The sequence below is a fragment of the Zootoca vivipara genome, chromosome 16, assembly GCF_965207765.1.
Source record: "Zootoca vivipara chromosome 16, rZooViv2.hap1.1, whole genome shotgun sequence".
Taxonomy (NCBI): Eukaryota; Metazoa; Chordata; class Lepidosauria; order Squamata; family Lacertidae; genus Zootoca; species Zootoca vivipara.
In genome coordinates, this window is record NC_142599.1 from 28,827,805 (window position 1) to 28,848,611 (window position 20,807).

At 50.3% G+C, this 20,807-nt stretch overlaps 2 protein-coding genes across 2 annotated transcripts; both read left to right on the forward strand.

Annotated features, from left to right (window-relative positions):
• Positions 1–426: 426 nt before the first annotated feature.
• LOC118076226 (C-reactive protein-like) lies at positions 427–20,306 on the forward strand. Its single transcript, XM_035098853.3, has 3 exons — positions 427–537; positions 18,054–18,126; positions 19,200–20,306. Exons 2-3 carry the CDS (start codon positions 18,063–18,065, stop codon positions 19,811–19,813), a joined length of 678 nt encoding a protein of 225 aa, XP_034954744.1. The 5' UTR covers positions 427–537; positions 18,054–18,062; the 3' UTR covers positions 19,814–20,306.
• LOC148683137 (uncharacterized) lies at positions 5,305–8,364 on the forward strand. Its single transcript, XM_088659905.1, has one exon. It carries the CDS (start codon positions 5,305–5,307, stop codon positions 7,663–7,665), a length of 2,361 nt encoding a protein of 786 aa, XP_088516031.1. The 3' UTR covers positions 7,666–8,364.
• Positions 20,307–20,807: the final 501 nt, after the last annotated feature.

A 20,807-nucleotide genomic window follows, 5' to 3' on the forward strand; every position in this document is an offset into this window, starting at 1 on the left:
ATACCCCCCCCCCCGCTGCCGCCGCAGTTTAAAAGGCCACAGATGACTGAATCAGGCAAAGGCCTGGGAGAAAAGGAATGTTTTTGCCTGGTGCCTAAAGATATTTAACGGGGGAACCAGGCGAGGCTCCTGGGGGAGAACATTCTACAAATGGGGAGCCACCAGATAAAAACCCCTTTCTCGTGTTGCCAGCCTCTGGACCTCTTGCAGAGGTGGAACATGAAGAAAGGCCTCAGGTGATGGTCACAGTATTTAAATACCAATTTCATTGATGCTTTGCAAAACATAAATGCACTTCACACTTCACATCTGGAATTCCCCGATTCTTAATTGGATTGCTTGGCATTGGCATGCGCAGCCAATGAAGTTCAGGTGTAGCGCTGAAAAGCTCAGGGGGCTGACCATATGTGCTTCCCTAATTCTTTTTTGCAGGTCGGGGTGGGATGAAGGGACGTAGCCAGCAACTCTGGACCACTGAAGGAGATGCATCATCTTCACAGTCATTGTCTGTGGGTGAATGAGAATCGAGTTTAACAGGTGTGCTCAATTTTAAAACCTGGCTACCTTTAATGGTTGGTTTGTGCAGGGTAGCAATTGATTTGTCCAGGACTCTCACACACACACACACACTAGCTGGCCCTGTCACACGTTGCTGTGGCTTAGTCTGTGAAATGGGCCCTCAGAGTCCCCCTTCAGACCCCCCTGTAGGCCCCACTGTGGTTTAGTCTGTGAAATGGGTACTCAGAGTCCCCCTTCTGACTCCCCTGTAGGCCCTAAATGGGCCCTCAGAGTCCCCCTTCTGACTCCCCTGTAGGCCCTAAGGATTTTGGCAGTATGTTGGATGTTGTTTGTTGGATGTCCACTGGAGGGGGCAAATTTTTTGTATACAAATCCAGGTTTCTACCTGCCCTAGGTTTGTGTATGGACAATGTAAGTGGATAGAGACACTCTCACATGCGCTCCCAATGTTGTGGGCAAATTTGAGGACGATCGGGTAAGCGGTTGTGGAGAAAGGTTCGTTGGAACAAACATGCACCCTCTCTCTCTCTCTCTCTCTCTTTCTCTCTCCACACACACACACACACACACAAAACTGTTTTGAGTAAGGCTGCATTCTGTCTCCTTCTAACCAAGATTGAAATAAATAAATATATATATGAAAGGCTGGATGCAGAAAGCAGCACCTCTGCTTCAAAGGAGCAAGCATTTGCTGGTGGCAGCAAGACTTTTGCAGAGATTGGCCCCCTCCCCTTTCTGGCACTCGTAGCAAAGTTCACTGATGTCCTTGTATGTTTTATGGAGATTACTGTAGCCCTTGGGGAGCTTACGTTGTACTTCTTACACGCAGCGTTGCCCATATAAACAATTGGCAGAAATATCATTCGAAACGCCTGGCTCTGAGCCGGAGAGTATACTCAGTGATAGTATAGGGGAAGAAAACTATGTTACCAAGGGGATATTCTCGGAGGAAGGCAGCCCTGAGGGTCTGGATTGCAGAATATACATTAGGCACAGCATAACCCCCCAAGTGCTTTTCTTTCATTTGATCCCCCAAATCCCTCCAAGTCTCACAAAGGAAGGAAAGTGCAAACATAGCTGCTTCTCTCAAGCACAACCCTGACTTTTCTTTGCCAATGGCTATAAAGGCTTTTTGTAAACCCTCAAACCCAATACGGCACTCAGCTCTGTTGAGGAATCCCAAACAAACAGTGCCCAAATATTTTTGGAAGTAAAACCCTCCCATTGTAAGGAAACCTGGAATGTGTTTGTGTCACACACACACAGCCAGCCAAAGAATGGGGAGCAGTTGATGGATAATGTAGGTGTGTTGTTGATTATTCATTCTGAAGATTTGCTCGTGCCTTCGAACCACCAGACCCCAGGCAGGTTGGCAGAGGCTCTTTTCTCCTCCCTCATACCTTCCTTCCTGGCTCACGGGATCGCACTTTGCGATCACGTACAAGTTTTTTTTTTTAGTTCTAGGAGTTTCAGTCTAGATGAAACTCTGGGTCCCCTTCCAAACCTGCAAGCCTGTTTTTGCGAGAGTGGAATGTGCAAGGTAAGGAACAGCTTTGGCTGGCTTGGCTTGGCTTGGCTGGCTGAAGTACCACAATTCGGCATACCCAATGAAGTTGCCCTGTGCCATAAAACAAAAATGGGTGGGCCTTTCCCCCAGCCTCTCCCTTGGCTGGTAGGGAGAATAACAATAGCCTGAATTGCGTGAGAGAAGGTGGGGGACACAGAGACATGTCGCCCCTGGAAAACCTAAAGACAAAGCAAGATCTGTCTGATTCTTAGGTTATATATACAGTGGTACCTCGGTTTAAGCACACAATTGGTTCCGGAAGTCTGTATTTAACCTGAAGCGTACTTAACCTGAAGCGAACTTTCCCATTGAAAGTAATGGAAAGTGGATTAATCCGTACTTAACCTGAAGCGAACTTTCCCATTGAAAGTAATGGAAAGTGGATTAATCCGTACTTAACCTGAAGCGAACTTTCCAATTGAAAGTAATGGAAAGTGGATTAATCCGTACTTAACCTGAAGCGAACTTTCCCATTGAAAGTAATGGAAAGAGGATTCATCCGTACTTAACCTGAAGCGAACTTTCCCATTGTTATGAATTCACATTTGGGGTTTCCTACACACCGCTACGAATGAACAGAGAGGGGTAACCACAGCTTGACAGCTACGGCTACCCAGAGTCCTTCGCACCACCATTTCGCCGCCACAGCTTGGCTCTCCTTCCCTCCAGAGACCCGCACCCCCTCCGCAAGGATTAACATATTCAAACACCTCTCAAACACCTCCTAAAATCCAACATAAACTCTGCATTTCCCCTTCGCCTAAGGACAAGCATATGCAACCATAAACTCTGCATTTCCCCTTCGCCTAAGGACAAGCATATGCAACCATAAACTCTGCATTTCCCTTCGCCTAAGGACAAGCATATGCAACCCTCGCCTAGACAATTATCATAGACCATTATCATAAACTCCACATTCCCTTGCTCCGTCTTCCCTCCTGTTCAAGACAAACAGCCCGATGAGTCACAGCCCAAGCTAACAATAATCCTGTCACGGAACTCAATGAGGCATAAGTAAACATTGTAACACTGACAGCCCGAAACCAAGAGACAATTGCTACAAGCCCCGATACAGCGTCTCCAGAGAAGAAGGGGGGGGGGAGAAACCCAAATTCAAAGTGACACTTTCTAAACTCCACCAAGTAACGCAGCCCATCTTTATACAACCTTACCATTTTATACAAACCTTATACAAACTTGCTATGAACTTTTACCTTCTCGTGATTATATGCTTGCTTCTTGTGATTACATGCCTGCTGGCCTAATGTGCCTTAAATGTGAGAAACCCCTTATATCCCTTGAAAGGCGTCCCTCCCTACATGCCTAAGAACCTAACCACAACCTCCATATTACTCTTGATTAATTAAACTAGTGTTCCTCTGTATTAGAAAATAGGTTGTTAGTATCTCTTTGTATTAGAAAATCACTGTTTTATATTTTAGAACTGTATACGTATAACCACAACCTCCATATTACTCTTGATTAATTAAACTAGTGTTCCTCTGTATTAGAAAATAGGGTTGTTAGTATCTCTCTGTATTAGAAAAAATCACTGTTTCATATTTTAGAACTGTATACGTCAGGATGTATTAGAAATGTTTCCATACTTATTTTCTGTGCAACCCTTCTCTGACCCCAAGCCCCCCTGAAATCTCCCCATCACCGTCCCATACCCAACGAAGGAAGACACGGACAATAGAAGGATTAGCTTGACAACTTTATTCAAATTAAACATGCCATAGTCCATCTTCCCGCGGCCTCGAGGAAAACACCTGCCGGATGAAAATCACCTCATGGAAATCGTCAGGAAATCGCTCCACTCCTGCGCCCATCTCGAAAGATTGCCCACCTGTCGAAACAAAGGGGAGTGCCATCAACGACAGGAGAAGAGAGATTGACATCTCTCCATCTGAAAAGAAAAGTCATCTCCGCACCTAGCTAATCCGATCTCCCACCCGTCGCCCTTGTCTCCCCCTCCCTCCCAGTCCAGAGAATTCCATGCATGAACAGAAGGGTATATAGGGGGACTTCACCATTTCCCGGGGTCCTTCCTTTTTTCCAGAGGCAGGGACCCTACAGCTGTAGTTTTCTGCATTTTTTTCAATAAAGGGATCTGTTTGTTTTCACTGACAGCAACGCGTGGCCTCTGTCATTTTCCCGGCGGAGGCGAACCAAGCGCAATCCCGGAGCTTCCAAGCCGCGCCTGTCCCTCTAACAGGGAAGCGCATTTTGGGGACAAATTTCCACGACAGTTTATGGCGAGCCAGCCAGGAGCCTTCGTTTAGCCGTACTCTGGGGGAGCCGTGGTTGGAGGGCCCAAGCGCACCCAGCCATTTGCAGGGGGGATCTCCTTCCCTGACTGTCCCTGGAGTTCTGGCCTAACTGGGATCCTTAGCGGGACCACACAGGGAAAACAAACAGGATCCAGACGGCCGTGGGGGTTGATTTTTACAAGATTTTCTTCTCCTGATTGTTGCGAGGTGACCAAGCTTCAGGAAAAGAAGGCAGCGCGCTGCAACGTGAGTATCAATAGGGAATTGGCTCTTTGGGGTGGGAATTGTCACAGCAATCAAACTCTTTCCTATTTTTCACAGCCAAAAAACCCAAAGCCCGTCGGAGTCTGCCCAGGCTGGAAGGTTTTGCGGCTGCCCTTTCCCTCCCCAAGGCTTGTTGTCCGTCGGAGTTTTGCCCAGATAGCAAGCCTTGGCAACTCTTCCTTCTCTCGCTTAGCTATCCCGGGTGAAGACGCCCCTCTGCCATGGCGACCTTTCTTAGGAATGACCCATGACCAGAGATTGCAAGTGCGCCCGTTCCCTTTTCCTACTTTGCATTCCTCAGGTCCGATCTGGCATTGTGTGGGCAAGCGTTCAGTAGGACCTGAGTCTAGAGTGTAAAAGGCAGGGAGATTGCTGTGGCACTATTAAATTTTGGGTGGGAGTAGGAGTCCTCCTCGGAGTGTGCCCACTTTCCTAGAACGTTTTCCTAAGGAGACTTTCCAAACCCCATTTTCCCTTAGAGAGCCCTTTAGCAAACCTTCCCAAGCCCACTTTCCTATCGGAGTCGGTCCACTTTCCTATCGGAGTCTGTCCACCTTCCTTAGACGTGCCCCAGGTTCCCCAGGAGTCCCCAGAACCCCGAGAGACCCCAAAGCCCCGTCGGAGACTGCCCAGGGCTAGAACTTGCGCAAGTGCCCCTTCGGAGACTGACCAGGGCAGAAAATGGGTGCACCCTTGTCCAAAGGGACATCGCTGCAGGCTTCAGGGGAGAAGGAAGCTCCGCCGGAGCTTACTTCTCGCCTGAACACTGACAGCCCGCTGAAATACGTCCTCAGCCACTGGGACGTCCTTTCAGACGGGAAGGGAATATCGCAAACCAAGTTGATGAAACTCTGCACAAAAGATTGGGTGAAAATTACTGCAAGGCAGCCCGCAGAACTGCGATGGATAAGGGAGGGATCCTTTAATCTGCAACGACTGGCCGCGTTGCGTGTCGCCCTAGAAGACCAGTACCCCCTCCAGATTAGGTACCTTGATATCTTTGAGAGCGCCCGAAAGAAGCTGAAGGGTGACAGCACAGCACCCCGACAAATGCCTATCGTCACCCCACTGAAGGGGCCCCCGCCATACCAAGAAGCTATGTTAGAAGAACCCTGCGAGATAGCCTCCCTAGCACAGAGGGCCCCCGTGGGATTGCCCCCGTCACCCCCAGCAGAGCCAGCTTCAGTGCCTGCTCCAGCTTCGGTGCCCGCTCCTGCCTCAGTGCCCGCTCCAGCTTCAGTGCCTGCTCCAGCTTCGGTGCCCGCTCCTGCCTCAGTGCCCGCTCCAGCTTCAGTGCCCGCTCCAGCTTCAATACCCGCTCCTGCTTCAGTAGCCGTTCCTGCGCCAGTGCCTGTTCCAGCCTTTCAGCCTCCTGCCTCAGTACCCGCTCCTGCTTCAGTAGCCGTTCCTGCGCCAGTGCCTGTTCCAGCCTTCCAGCATCCTGCCTCAGTACCCGCTCCTGCTTCAGTACCCGCTCCTGCTCCAGTGCCTGTTCCAGCCTTTCAGCCTCCTGCCTCAGTACCCGCTCCTGCTTCAGTAGCCGTTTCTGCTCCAGTGCCTGTCCCAGCCTTTCAGCATCCTGTCTCAGTACCCGCTCCTGCTTCAGTACCCGCTCCTGCTCCAGTGTCTGTTCCAGCTCCGCAGTTGCCAGCGCCAACACCGCAGCCGCCCGCTACGACTCTCCAGGTACCCAATGTCGACGCCACAGCCAGCGATGGTCCTCAAAGCACCCAAGCCGCAGCCACTTCCATCCCGCCTGCTGCAAGCCCGGTTGCATCTCGAACCCGGAGCCATAGCATAGACGAGAGACTCCTTTTCAAATTTGTTGATATCTTGGATGCAGTAACTAAAGCGCCACGGACACAGCCTAAGGAGAAGGAAGGGGAAGGCGACCAGACCACAGACGCTGCAAAAGAGAAGGGCCAATTCCCCCTCAGATCTATTCCCCTCGCGCCAGTCGCCGCTGGGCAGCCACCTACCTACGCTTATGCCCACATCCCGTTTTCAACGTCAGACCTCATGAACTGGGCCAACCACATGAGAACCCTAAAGGACGACCCCGACCTCTGCTATCGACAAATTTCGGCCATTTTCTCCACGCACAACCCGACGTGGGCCGACGTCCACACACTCATACACACCCTCTTCAACGACGCAGAGAGAGAAGACATCTTCGCTAAAGCAAGGGAAGCGATCGAGAGGGAAGGCTTCCAAACCCTTCCAAGGAGACCTGCAGGGGCAGTCGGTTTAACCTCAGCATGCATCCTGACCGAACCTGACTGGGACTATAACAAGGAAGAGGGAATCTGGAGCCTAAAAATGTTCCGCAAGGCTATCCTAGAAGGCATAAAACTGGCAGGGAAGAAGGGCACCAATTGGACTAAAATACAATCAGTGACCCAAGGGCCAGACGAAAGCCCTTCCGCCTTCTACACCCGACTGTTGGCCGCTTTTAGAACCTGGGGAGGAATTGACCCCACCACCGAAGATAATCAAGTCATCGTTAGAAGCTTCTTCAAAACCCAATGCCAGCCTGATATCAAGAAGGTCCTCGATTTCCAATTGGGATACGAGGGAAAGCCCATCAGCGAAATCTTGTCCATAGCTAAGACAGTGTATGAAGGTCGAGACGAGAGGAAAAAGAAGGAGGAGAAACGCGAAAGAGAGGAAAATGCCCGCATTTTGGCTCTCGCACTCAGAGCACCATACCAACCTCTGCCCTATAGCCCACAGCAATCGTATAAATCATCCCCGGTCCCAGTGAGCACCCACCAACGGACTCAAGCCAGCCACCCCTACCACCAACAAGCACCGGCAGGGGGGCAAGCCAGGGAACATACCCGTCAGGGCTCCCCTATAGTCTGTTATGGGTGTCTGAAAGAAGGCCATTTCCGACGGGATTGCCCGGGACGTTTCAATCGAACCCACCCCATGCCCAACACTGGGGGACAGCCAACAATCAGCCCACCCTGGAACCCGCAGCCAGCCGGGGACCACCTGAACCCCTTCCTCCAAAATACCAGCCAACCACCCAGTTATTGACAATCAGAAGGGGATTCCGAATTGACAGCCCTGGCCTGCCCTACATTCCGTCTGTCCGCTAACGAACCCACCTGTACCATATCCATCGATGGCCACGAATACCGCTGCCTCGTCGACACAGGGGCCACCTTCTCTACGCTCAGTGATAGCCACCTACGACCCAGCTCTCAGAAACAACGTATCATGGGCATAGACGGAATCCCCCGAACCTGCAACCTCTCCGAACCCACCACTGTGACACTGGGACCCCTGACAGCCGAGCATTCCTTCCTCCTGACCTCCAGCCCCATCAACTTATTGGGACGGGACCTCCTGTGTAAACTCAAAGCAACCATCATGTGTAGTTCAGAAGGCATCTATCTACACATGCCAGAGGAATCTGTAATTACCTTCCAGGGCATCCTACAGGAGGAGAAACTACCTGACTTAGATATTCCCCCCGAGTTAGCGAACTCTGTCCCAGTGTGGCTCTGGGGAACCACCTCTACCTCTGTTGGACTCCTGAAATCTGCTGAACCCGTCCGAATAAACTACCCCACTGGAGTTCCCTTCCCCCGCGTGAATCAATACCCGCTGCCACGGGAAGCCATCGAAGGGTTAAAACCGATGATAGAAGACTTCATGGGACAGGGAATACTCGTCCCCTGCTCAAGCCCCTGCAATTCGCCGCTCCTGCCCGTCAAGAAAATCGGGCCCCCAGGTACTCCCGTTAAATATCGTTTGGTCCAAGACCTCAGGATTATTAACAATTTCGTCATTCCCAGGCACGCCATCACTGCAAACCCCAACACCATCCTGACGGGAATTCCGCCTCAATGTACCCATTTCACAGTAGTAGACCTCTGTTCCGCTTTCTTCTCAATAAGGGTGCATGAGGACAGCCAGTTCCTGTTTGCTTTCACCTGGGGACACAGTCAGTTAACGTGGACCAGGCTTCCACAAGGCTACCTTGAGAGCCCCACGATTTTTGCACAGGCACTGCACAAGGATCTGCAAGACCTGTCCTTCCCTGCAGGGTCGTCTCTCTTGATGTATGTTGATGACCTTCTGATATCAAGTCCGTCTGAAGACAGCTGTAAACAGGACACCATTTACCTCCTCAGCGCTTTAGCAGAGAAGGGACATAAAGTGTCGCCAAAGAAGCTCCAGTTCTGCCTAACTAAAGTAAAGTACCTCGGACATTACATCGGGCAGGGAGTCCGTGCCCTCACACCAGAAAGGATAGAAGCCATCGAAAGAGTTCCTATCCCCAAAACCAAGAAACAGCTACGTGGATTTCTTGGCATGAGCGGCTTCTGCAGAGCATGGATCGCCGGCTATGGAGAACTAACCAAACCTCTCGTCCACATGACTGGCAAAGATGAACCAGAACCCTTGGTATGGAGCAAGGAGTGCCTGAATAACTTCGAAACCATAAAAAGAGAACTAAAAATGGCCCCAGCCTTGGGTCTCCCCGATTACCGCCTCCCCTTCTCCCTCTTTGTGCATGAACGTAAGGGAGTAGCGTCCGGGGTGCTCACTCAATCTTTCAGGGGACAGGAGAGGCCAGTAGCATACTACAGCGTCCAACTAGACAGCGTGGCAAGAGGGACGGTGGGATGCCTCAGGGCCATAGCCGCCGCCGCAGAACTTGTTGACAGGGCACTTGAAATAGTTCGGAACCAGGAACTTGTCCTCAACGTGCCCCACTCCGTAGCCACCTTATTGAACCTGCGTGGCTGCCAACACTTCAGCAACGAAAGACTCAACCAATATGAGGCTGCTCTGCTTACCCCATCCAACGTACGGATCAAACGGGTGAACACCCTCAACCCTGCCACCCTCCTTCCCCTTCCCGACGATGGAACTCCCCACCACGACTGCACCCAAGCTGTCCGCCTAGCTGAAAAACCCAGAGATGACTTGGAATATCTCCCCCTCAGCGACCCTGACATGACCATATTTACTGACGGCAGCTCCAAAACTATTGCCGGGGTAAGAAGAACGGGGTACGCTGTCGTTACGCACGAACAGATCCTAGAAGCTGCCCCCATCTGCTCAAAGTACAGCGCCCAAGCTGCTGAACTAATAGCGCTCATAAGAGCATGTGAAATAGGAGAGGGCAAACGCATCAATATCTACACGGATTCCAAGTACTGTTTTGGATTACTCCACGCCACTGGGACGCTCTGGAAACAGAGGGGATTTTTGACAGCAGCTGGTACACAAATCTCCCATGCGGCCCTCGTCAAGAGGTTAATGGACTCCATTCACCTCCCAAAGGCAATCTCTGTCATCCACTGCAAGGCTCACACGAAGGGAACGGACTTTGTCTCGGTCGGAAACCGAAAAGCTGACGCGACAGCGCAGAGAGCCGCCATCTCGGAACAGCCGAGAAATGAATTCCAGGCACTTGTAGCCCCCTCCGACGTAGACTTTGCCCGCATGTACCAGTCCGCTGATGCTGGGGAACTTAAATTGTGGCAAGAACTGGGAGGAACAAAAACTAATGACATCTGGACCCTTCCGGACGGCCGCCTCCTGATGCCCAAAACGTGGGTTCCCAAACATTTGCGCGTCCTACACCAGTGCACACATTGGGGTTCTTCAAGGCTGGCAGAAAGTATGCTCAGACACTGGTACGCCCCGGGAGCCTACCAACACGCCAAGGCCATCTTGAAGAACTGTGTGATCTGCGCCGGCTTCAACCCCAAGAGGGAACCCAAGAAACCCCCAGGATCTCGACCGTGGGCTTATCTTCCTTTTGAAAGCCTCCAACTTGACTTCGCCGAACTTCCAAAGTGCCTGGGGTACAAATTCCTCCTTGTCATCACGGACCAACTGACCTTTTGGCCAGAAGCCTTCCCGTGCAAACGCGCCACCGCCAATGCCGTTGCCCGCATCCTGGTGCAGGAAATCATCCCCCGGTTCGGAGTGCCAAGACGCCTTGACAGCGACCGTGGGACACACTTCACAGCTGAAATCGTGCAGTCTGTAGCCCGAGCCTTTGGCATCAAATGGCACCTTCACACCCCTTACCACCCCCCTTCCTCCGGCCAGACGGAGAGGATGAATGGACTCATAAAGACCCAGCTAGGGAAAATTTGCTCCGCCACGGGACTGAAATGGATTAATGCGCTTCCCATCGTGCTACACAATATTAGGAGCCAACCAAGGGGACTTCTAAAACTTTCTCCTTATGAACTCCTATTTGGCCGCCCCTCTCCCACCCACACAACTCAATTGCCTGTATCTGAACTCGAAGCGGGGGAGAACGAACTTGTTACATACGTTACCCAACTGCAGCGCCAACTCAAGAGGCTACATGAGTACGCTGCCACTGCTCAGAACGTTCCTTTGGATGTAGATGCCCACCTATTCCAACCCGGGGACTGGGTTCTCATAAAATCGCTTAGGAAAGACACTCTTGAACCATCGTGGGAGGGCCCGTTCCAGGTTCTCCTCACAACTCCTACTTCGGTAAAGGTACCAGAGAGGGGTGCGTGGATTCACTATACTTTCTGCAAGGCATCTGCACCCCCCGCTGACCCCGAAGACAACACCGCAGACGCGGAGAGCCCCGCAACCACCGATGACGGTCCTGGCAACGGCCGGGACACTCGCAACACCCCAACTGCTGGGGAAGAACCAGATGATTGCTCAAGAGGCAAGATGGCTCTCAAAAATAGTGGTGGACCCTTGCCCAGATGACCCCGACCGCCCTCCGATAAAACTCCAATTCCGAAGGGTGGAGAATCCATCACCTGAAACAACGTAGTACTAGAAACCCAATTATCTCTCCCTGCCACCCCCTCTTCCCTTCCTATGTGCTCTTTGTTGTCTTGTGCGTGTTCGTGTTGTACGTTTGTGTGTCTGTTCTTTTTCCTTAGGATTTTCCGGCCAGGGCAACCATGCATTTCTGGAGTGGCGCCTGTTCCTGCCTCCTCCACATCCTCCTATTGGCCACTGGCAACCCCCTTGGACTGCAATGTGGAAACAGTGCCCTGGAACACTCCTACGTCGACCGCGATCTCAACGACCCAAGCGAGCTTAGTGCCCTCGGGGAATTCAGCTTCTGCCTAGCCGGCACCAGGACCTTCATTCGTCACGCCTTTCGACCCCAACTGCAGGATACTCAAGCTTGGGAATTGATCATCCGCGATTCCTCCTTTACCGCCATCGGACGCGCCGTTTACTCTCTAGATGACTCGTGGAGCCGCTTGACCTGCCACAACGGAACCTACATCCGCGCGAAATGGGGAAAAATGACCCGTCAGTTTAATGCCTCCGAACTTGGGAAAGAACTCTGGGAGACGTATACAGACTCTATGTACTCCGAACGCTGGACTTATGGATTTTATTGCTCTGCACCATCTACAACCTCCACTCTACAAGGCATCTGCGTGCACCAATTTTGCTGTGTATGGGACTTACACACCCCGCCAACTTGGACAGGCAGCTCATACATCGAGGGCTGGCTGCACCCGGTCGGAGGGGGAAAGCGCTCCGAATGGGATCCACAGGGCCCCCAACGTTGTGGCGGCATCACGACCGACCCGGCCTACCTTAGATCTGCAGACCCCATCCACCCTATGGGCACAGCGCCACGGTATGTCAGGATTTTTGACTCAACCCCACCACCCCAATCCCGCAGGCTGTCATCATGGCATGGCAACAGCTACATACAACTTCTTCAGAGAGTCGTTCAGACAACTAACCTGTCAGAATGCTGGATCTGCGCACACGCCCCCTCCCACATCGACGAAGGGATTCCTCTGATAAGCACCCCCCTTACCTTGGACCAATTCAAATCTACCTACCTCCTTCAGCGAAACCTCACGTTCCTGCCCCCCAACTCACAATATATCTACCTCAGCGGCCGCACTGTGGGACCCCTGTGCCGAGAGTTTGCAGGGACAGGAGATCACATCGGTACAAGCATCTGCAACATCACGATCCGCACAAACCCCGACGGACTCTCCACATTGGTCCGCAACCATTCCCACTCCCGCATCTACCCCACGCTAGCGGACGCCTTGACTGCCATCCTTACACCATTTACGGGGGAAGCCCCGCCACCCGAAATCGTGAACGTCTTCAAGACGGGGCGCATCGAAAGGCCCCTTGCCGGATTATTTTGGACCTGTGGGTCTAGGGGCTACACCTGGGCTTCCATACACATGCAGGGATCATGCTACCTGGGCCACGTCCACCCCGGCTTTCGCGTGTCCCTGACGCAACCGACTGGCCGCTTGAGAAACAGGAGGACACCGTCTCTCACGACCCGTGCCCGAATCCAGCCTAACGGTGAGACGTGGCTCCGTGGATTCCTTCCCTCATATGGCACCTTTGCAAACCACCTCGACATCCTCCGCCTCGCGGATGTCCTTCTGCAGTTCATCAAGGAATCAGAGGCTACCACCCTAGCACTCCTCACCGAACTTAACCAGGTCCGCCTTCTATCAACCCAGAACAGACTTTGCGCAGACTACCTATTGTCATCGATTGGAGGTGCCTGCAAGCTAATAGGCACCGAATGCTGCTCTTACGTATCAGATCAGACCCTTAACATCACAGGTCATCTACAGACCCTCAACTCCCTCACCGAGACCCTACAAGAGATCCCACATGAAGGACTCTCGGACTGGGATCCATGGTTTTGGCTGCCATCAACCACATGGATCCGCGAACTCGCAAAAGGACTCCTACTGATTCTCCTGTCCATCACGCTGATCATTGCTTTCTTCTGCTGCTGCACGCAATGCTTTCCCACCATGATGACAGCGCTCCGCATGCCGCCAACCCCGCGAATCCAAGCCCCCCTTCATCCGGCCACCACATACCCTGAAGTTGTCCCTATGTACCACCTTGGAAATGGAGAGTACGCTATTGCCAATTATGTGAGGCAATGATTGGTTGTTATACAACAACATTGCCTCAGAGAGGGGATATTGTTATGAATTCACATTTGGGGTTTCCTACACACCGCTACGAATGAACAGAGAGGGGTAACCACAGCTTGACAGCTACGGCTACCCAGAGTCCTTCGCACCACCATTTCGCCGCCACAGCTTGGCTCTCCTTCCCTCCAGAGACCCGCACCCCCTCCGCAAGGATTAACATATTCAAACACCTCTCAAACACCTCCTAAAATCCAACATAAACTCTGCATTTCCCCTTCGCCTAAGGACAAGCATATGCAACCATAAACTCTGCATTTCCCCTTCGCCTAAGGACAAGCATATGCAACCATAAACTCTGCATTTCCCTTCGCCTAAGGACAAGCATATGCAACCCTCGCCTAGACAATTATCATAGACCATTATCATAAACTCCACATTCCCTTGCTCCGTCTTCCCTCCTGTTCAAGACAAACAGCCCGATGAGTCACAGCCCAAGCTAACAATAATCCTGTCACGGAACTCAATGAGGCATAAGTAAACATTGTAACACTGACAGCCCGAAACCAAGAGACAATTGCTACAAGCCCCGATACAGCGTCTCCAGAGAAGAAGGGGGGGGGGAGAAACCCAAATTCAAAGTGACACTTTCTAAACTCCACCAAGTAACGCAGCCCATCTTTATACAACCTTACCATTTTATACAAACCTTATACAAACTTGCTATGAACTTTTACCTTCTCGTGATTATATGCTTGCTTCTTGTGATTACATGCCTGCTGGCCTAATGTGCCTTAAATGTGAGAAACCCCTTATATCCCTTGAAAGGCGTCCCTCCCTACATGCCTAAGAACCTAACCACAACCTCCATATTACTCTTGATTAATTAAACTAGTGTTCCTCTGTATTAGAAAATAGGTTGTTAGTATCTCTTTGTATTAGAAAATCACTGTTTTATATTTTAGAACTGTATACGTATAACCACAACCTCCATATTACTCTTGATTAATTAAACTAGTGTTCCTCTGTATTAGAAAATAGGGTTGTTAGTATCTCTCTGTATTAGAAAAAATCACTGTTTCATATTTTAGAACTGTATACGTCAGGATGTATTAGAAATGTTTCCATACTTATTTTCTGTGCAACCCTTCTCTGACCCCAAGCCCCCCTGAAATCTCCCCATCACCGTCCCATACCCAACGAAGGAAGACACGGACAATAGAAGGATTAGCTTGACAACTTTATTCAAATTAAACATGCCATAGTCCATCTTCCCGCGGCCTCGAGGAAAACACCTGCCGGATGAAAATCACCTCATGGAAATCGTCAGGAAATCGCTCCACTCCTGCGCCCATCTCGAAAGATTGCCCACCTGTCGAAACAAAGGGGAGTGCCATCAACGACAGGAGAAGAGAGATTGACATCTCTCCATCTGAAAAGAAAAGTCATCTCCGCACCTAGCTAATCCGATCTCCCACCCGTCGCCCTTGTCTCCCCCTCCCTCCCAGTCCAGAGAATTCCATGCATGAACAGAAGGGTATATAGGGGGACTTCACCATTTCCCGGGGTCCTTCCTTTTTTCCAGAGGCAGGGACCCTACAGCTGTAGTTTTCTGCATTTTTTTCAATAAAGGGATCTGTTTGTTTTCACTGACAGCAACGCGTGGCCTCTGTCATTTTCCCGGCGGAGGCGAACCAAGCGCAATCCCGGAGCTTCCAAGCCGCGCCTGTCCCTCTAACAGGGAAGCGCATTTTGGGGACAAATTTCCACGACACCATTGAAAGTAATGGAAAGTGGATTCATCCGTACTTAACCTGAAGCGAACGTTCCCATTGAAAGTAATGGAAAGTGGATTAATCTGTTCCAGATGGGTCTGCGGAGTACTTAAACTGAAAGTACTCAAACCGAAGCGTACTTAAACCGAGGTATGACTGTATGTGTAAATACAACCGTCTCTCCTAAACACAACACAGTCTCTGTTGACCTTCATTCCAAGGAAGCCAGACCTGGGTAAGTACAAAAGTCCCTGGAGTCTCTTCACCTATCAGAGATTGGGGTGGCGTGTAGAATTATTTTCTGCAGATTCATGGTAAGTGTGTGTGTGTGTGTTGCAGACATCCCACCCCCATTAAACAAAAAGGGAAATGGAAACTCAGCACGTTGTAGACAGACTTCAGAATGTCTCCGGCTTTACAGGACCAAGAGTCCAGACACTTAAATAAGAATTTAATGTACAATTAACATATGTGACAGTAGTCCACAGGTCTATTCAGAGGTCTTTTTGTGTTTAATTGAGCTTACTCCCAGGAGCCTGTTATATGCAGATGACATGCCACGGGATTTCATCATTGCCAAGTGATGCAAGACCCCCCCCCCTTCATGGAGAGACACCTCCCTGTACACCCACCACGCCTTGAGTTTCAGCAAAGTTTTGGGGGTTCCATGTATGACTGTGGCAGCATGGCACCAATCAGATGGAGAAGTGCTGCTCCCTGCTGGTAGATTTACAGAACTTCAACATGACAACCTGGGTTGGTATCTAATAGCAGGGATTTAAGAGGCAGGGATAGGGATTTGAACACCTCTAAATATATGCTTCTTTAGACACACACCCTCTTTATTATCTCCCTCCACTCCATTGCTGCCAACAATCTTGGCTGAGCCTTTGCTGCATCACATGACGTACAGCAGGGGTTGGAAACCAGGGCTGTGGGCCAAATGCGACCAGGTCTCTCTCTCTCTCTGGACCTTGGAATGCTCTCCAGGCTCCGCCTCTCACTGTTCATGCTCTGCACCCTCCTGGAGCATTTTTGCTGCTGTATCCTTGAACTCTTGATAATGACTCTTGCCTGGCCTGGATGGAGGAAAGAGGCTTGAGAGTGTCTGCAGAAATGAGAGGTTTCCTAAGAGGGTTTTTTGGGGGGACTTCTCCAAACTTTTGGGCTCTGTAAGCCTGCTGATCAGTGGCGGATTTAAGGATAAGCTTTGTCCTAATTTGATGCAATTTGGTTCAGAGGTTACGGTGGAAGGGTGTTACATCCGTGCACGCAGTGGGAACATATATATATATATATATATATAGATTGTACTTCTTCTTGCTCCTGTGTTGATTTGAACTCAACAGTATAATATCCATTCCCCATGACACTTCCTCCAGGGATTTTAGGAGGGTGGTATCCTGTTTGATCCTCAGAGAGAAGCCCTGTGAGGTAGAAGAGGCTGAGCTGAGAGACTTAGAAAAAGGAGACACATTCAGGTTTATGGTCAAAAGGGTTTCGATCCTGGGCCTTATCATCCCAAGTCCTGCACACTCTGCACTTAGAATTTGAAATCTTAAGCTAATAGCATTCTCGCCACTGTTGTCACATACATAAAAAGATTCTTCTTGTCTTTTTGTACATATTGGCCTACAATACCTAATAAGAAAGCTTCTAGAATTTTAGCAAAGGTTATCTTAAACATTTTTTTCATTTCATTATAAATTATACCCCAGTAATTTTTAAAATTAATTTGCAATTCCACCAAATGTGATAAAAGGTACTTTCCTTTCCTTTGCATTTTCAACACTTGTTGAAGCTCATTTTATACATTTTTGCCATTTTTATAGGTGTAATATACTATCTATACATCATCTATATACAGTATATAAAAATGTAGAGAGTCCATGTTTGTTAAGCCGTGGCATTCTCCCAAACCGCTTGCCCAATCACGTTCAAACTTGGCCACAACGTCATATGGGTATACACGAGTGTTAGATAGATAGATGATAGATAGATAGATAGATAGATAGATAGATAGATAGATAGATATATTTATAATGTTTGTTTATGAAAACACTCAGACTTTTGAGTGGAACGTCGTGTCCAAATTTCAACGCAATCGGTCAAGCGGTTTCGGAGAAAAGTTGTCAGACACCAACATGGACCTTTTACATTTATATATATATATATATAGTTATAAAGCAGTATAGAAACTTAAATCTGAGAAACAGGAGGAGAACCCCAGGGATTGCAGAAGATTCAACAACCTTCACATCGACTGTGCTTCAGCAAGTGTGGCCATTTCTGCTATCGCCAGAAATGGTCCCACCTGCTACAGGCTCAGTTACTTTTTATCTTATGTGCAGTTCACTTTATAACCTCTTTTTCTGAAGAATTTTAAAGGAGGAAGCATCAGCTGCAACTATTAGGCAATCCTTCCTGGGAAAGGAGTTTCCTAAACATGCTTCCACACCCCTCGCAGCTTTTCCCCCTCACTGTATATGCGCAGTTCACTTTATAACCTCTTTTTCTGAAGAATTTGAAAGGAGGAAGCATCAGGTGCAACTTTTAGGCAATCTTTCCTGGGAAAGGAGTTTCCTAAACCTGCTTCCACACCCCTCGCAGCTCGAGGGTATATTTTGCGTGGAGCCTGAAGCTCTCAAGCAAGATTCTTCTTCTGCCAGAGCGAGAGACCATCCCAAGTCCATTTCTTGACACCTGTTCTGCCTTGCCTTGGTTCATTCTGCAGACGGCCAAGATGAAGGTGCTTCTCTTCTTCCTTCTCCTCCTCCTCAATGCCTGTCAGTCTTTTGGGCAGCAAGGTAGGTGACCATTTCAGCTGCATTTGCAGGGCAATCACTGTGCTGGAGGTGGGTGTCAGGCTTTGGGGAATTGACTTCCTCCCCGTTGCAGTAGATAAGATCAACGAAAGCAGGGCCGGCTCTAGGTAGAGCCCCAGTGGCACGGTGTGCCAGGGCGCTGGGCCGGTAGGAAGGGCGCTGCGCGGCAAAGCCACACAGAAACCATGCTGCGCCCTGCGAGGGCAGGGGCGTCGGAGCGATCTCCGCCCCTCAGTGCCAGGGCGCCCGACCTGCTCGAGACTGCCCTGAACGAAAGAAACGTCTTACAAGTTAGAATCTTTAATAATCACAGCGAGAGAACAAAGAACAAGTCTCCTGGAAATGGCGGCGCTCCCAATTAAGGGTCACCCCCCTTTGTCCCTATTAATCCATGTCATTCCTACGTCTTGTAATCTGAGTTTGTACCCTCTGCGCTTTCTGTTCTGACACTTTCTGGGGGTGGGGGAATGAATGCTGCCCAGAGACTGAATCTGTTAACTCTCTCTCTTCCAGTGTTTCTTCTGCTAGCTGTTCCCTATCCAGTATTTCCCAGCTTCTGCCTTCTGCACACCACTGTTCCAAACCTATACTGTCCTCCTGCTCCTGGGAAGATTCAGGATCAGGGGGAGGGGGTGGCTCCCACCTTTCTTCCTCAGTGCAGCCCTCCTCAGCACGGTCCCTGACAGTGGGGTGGGAAGGAGCAGGCCATGGACCATTTCACTTGGAGCACACAGTGCCACATAAGCATTGGGTGGAGGGGGGGGGTTGACCTGAGGAGTGCTGGGGCACTGGCTCAGAACCCTTTTACAAGTCATCGCCCCGGTGCATGCCAAGTCCCCTCCCATCTGGGTCTGCAAGAGTAAGGAGGAGGGTCGCAGCAGCAACTACTGGAGAACAAAACCCACTGGCAGCACTGCAGGGCTGTTGTGTTGGAGCTGGGCAACGAAGGAGAAGTGAGAGGCTCTCTTGAGCTTCTCCCCTCCGACACACCTGCTCAGGTGAAAAGTTTTGAAGATAGCCGCAACATTCTCTCTTCCTCCTTCCTCTTCCTTCAGGTTCAGGCCTCTCTGGGAAGCAAGTCGTTTTCATGCAAGCATCGAATACTACCCATGTGGTTTTGAAGGCCTCCCCGAAGCAGCCGTTGACCGGCTTCACCGTGTGCCTGAAACATTACACGGACCTCACCCGTGCTTACAGCCTTTTCTCTTATGCCACCCCGAAGAGCGACAACGATATCATCATCTACAAATCCAAACCCAACCAATACAGCTTCTATGTGGGAGGTGAAGCAGTAACCTTCTTGACCCCAGAAAAACAGTCGCTTGAAAGAGAGGCTTTGTGCGCGTCTTGGGATTCTACCACAGGGCTGGCGAGGTTGTGGGTGAACGGAAAACGTCTACCGCCAAAGAGCCTGAAGAAAGGATACTCTATCAGCGCAGACTCATCCATTGTGCTTGGTCAAGATCAAGACAACATGGGGGGCGGCTTTGACATCAACGACAGCTATGTCGGAGAGCTCCTGGATGTGAGGATGTGGGAGAGGGTGCTGTCCCATGAGGAAATGGAGTTCGTTTTGCTTGACGACAATCTTTCTGGCAACGCCATGATTGATTGGGAAACAGTCCATTATGAAGCAAAGGGTGGTGTTATTGTTGAGCTCGCATGGTGACCTTAAACACAAGAGCATGTTCTGGAAAGTGGGTGTGCGATTATTCTTTAAAATGTCTTAGTTGCTCATGTTTGCACACAACTCGTTTATGTGCAGTGAGTTTGTACGTATCTTCAATCCAATCGTTGAAGGGAGTTGCATTTTTATTCTTCCAGTTCATCAATAACCTTTTTGCCATAGTAAGGGCACGGAGATTCCACTCATATTGTCCCTTTGTTAGGTTCCATGTATAATCCAAAAGCATATTTCCCTCTGCAAATTTAAGATCATTCAGTCATGTTGATCAACAGTCAGGTTGATCGTCCCTATTACCTTCTGCCAAAAAATATATAGGGCATTTTACAAACATATGTTTTAGAGCAGGGTAGGCAACCTAAGGCCTGTGGGCTGGATGCAGCCCAATCACCTTCTCAATCCGGCTCACAGACGGTTCGGGAATCAGCGTGTTTTTACATGAGTAGTGTTGTGTATTGAGTCAAAGGATTTTATATCTGTACTAGTGGTTTTCAGCCCGTTCAATAACGGGCGCTAGAATCCTGGGGTTCGGAGAAGCGCTTGCGCAGCGCTTCTCCGAACCCTGGGACCTGTCCTTGCTGTCGGCGGCAGGGGGACAGGAACGGAGGAGGAGAAAGCGCTGCTTTTTCCTTCTCCGTTCCTCTCCCGCAGCCGCCGACAGGAAGCAGATATCCCAGGGTTCGGAGAAGCGCTTGCGCAGCGCTTCTCCGAACCCTGGGACCCGTCCTTGCTGTCGGCGGCAGGGGGACAGGAACGGAGGAGGAGAAAGCGCTGCTTTCTCCTTCTCCGTTCCTCTCCCGCAGCCGCCGACAGGAAGCAGACATCCCAGGGTTCGGAGAAGCGCTTGCGCAGCGCTTCTCCGAACCCTGGGACCCGTCCTTGCTGTCGGCGGCAGGGGGACAGGAACGGAGGAGGAGAAAGCGCTGCTTTCTCCTTCTCCGTTCCTCTCCCGCAGCCGCCGACAGGAAGCAGACATTCC

Coding starts and splice junctions, on each gene's coding strand:
- LOC148683137 (XM_088659905.1), top strand. CDS start 5,305: ATGGGTGCACCCTTGTCCAAAGGGACATCGCTGCAGGCTTCAGGGGAG.
- LOC118076226 (XM_035098853.3), top strand. CDS start 18,063: ATGAAGGTGCTTCTCTTCTTCCTTCTCCTCCTCCTCAATGCCTGTCAG. Junction 18,127..19,199: donor TCAGTCTTTTGGGCAGCAAG/GTAGGTGACCAT, acceptor CTCTTCCTTCAG/GTTCAGGCCTCTCTGGGAAG.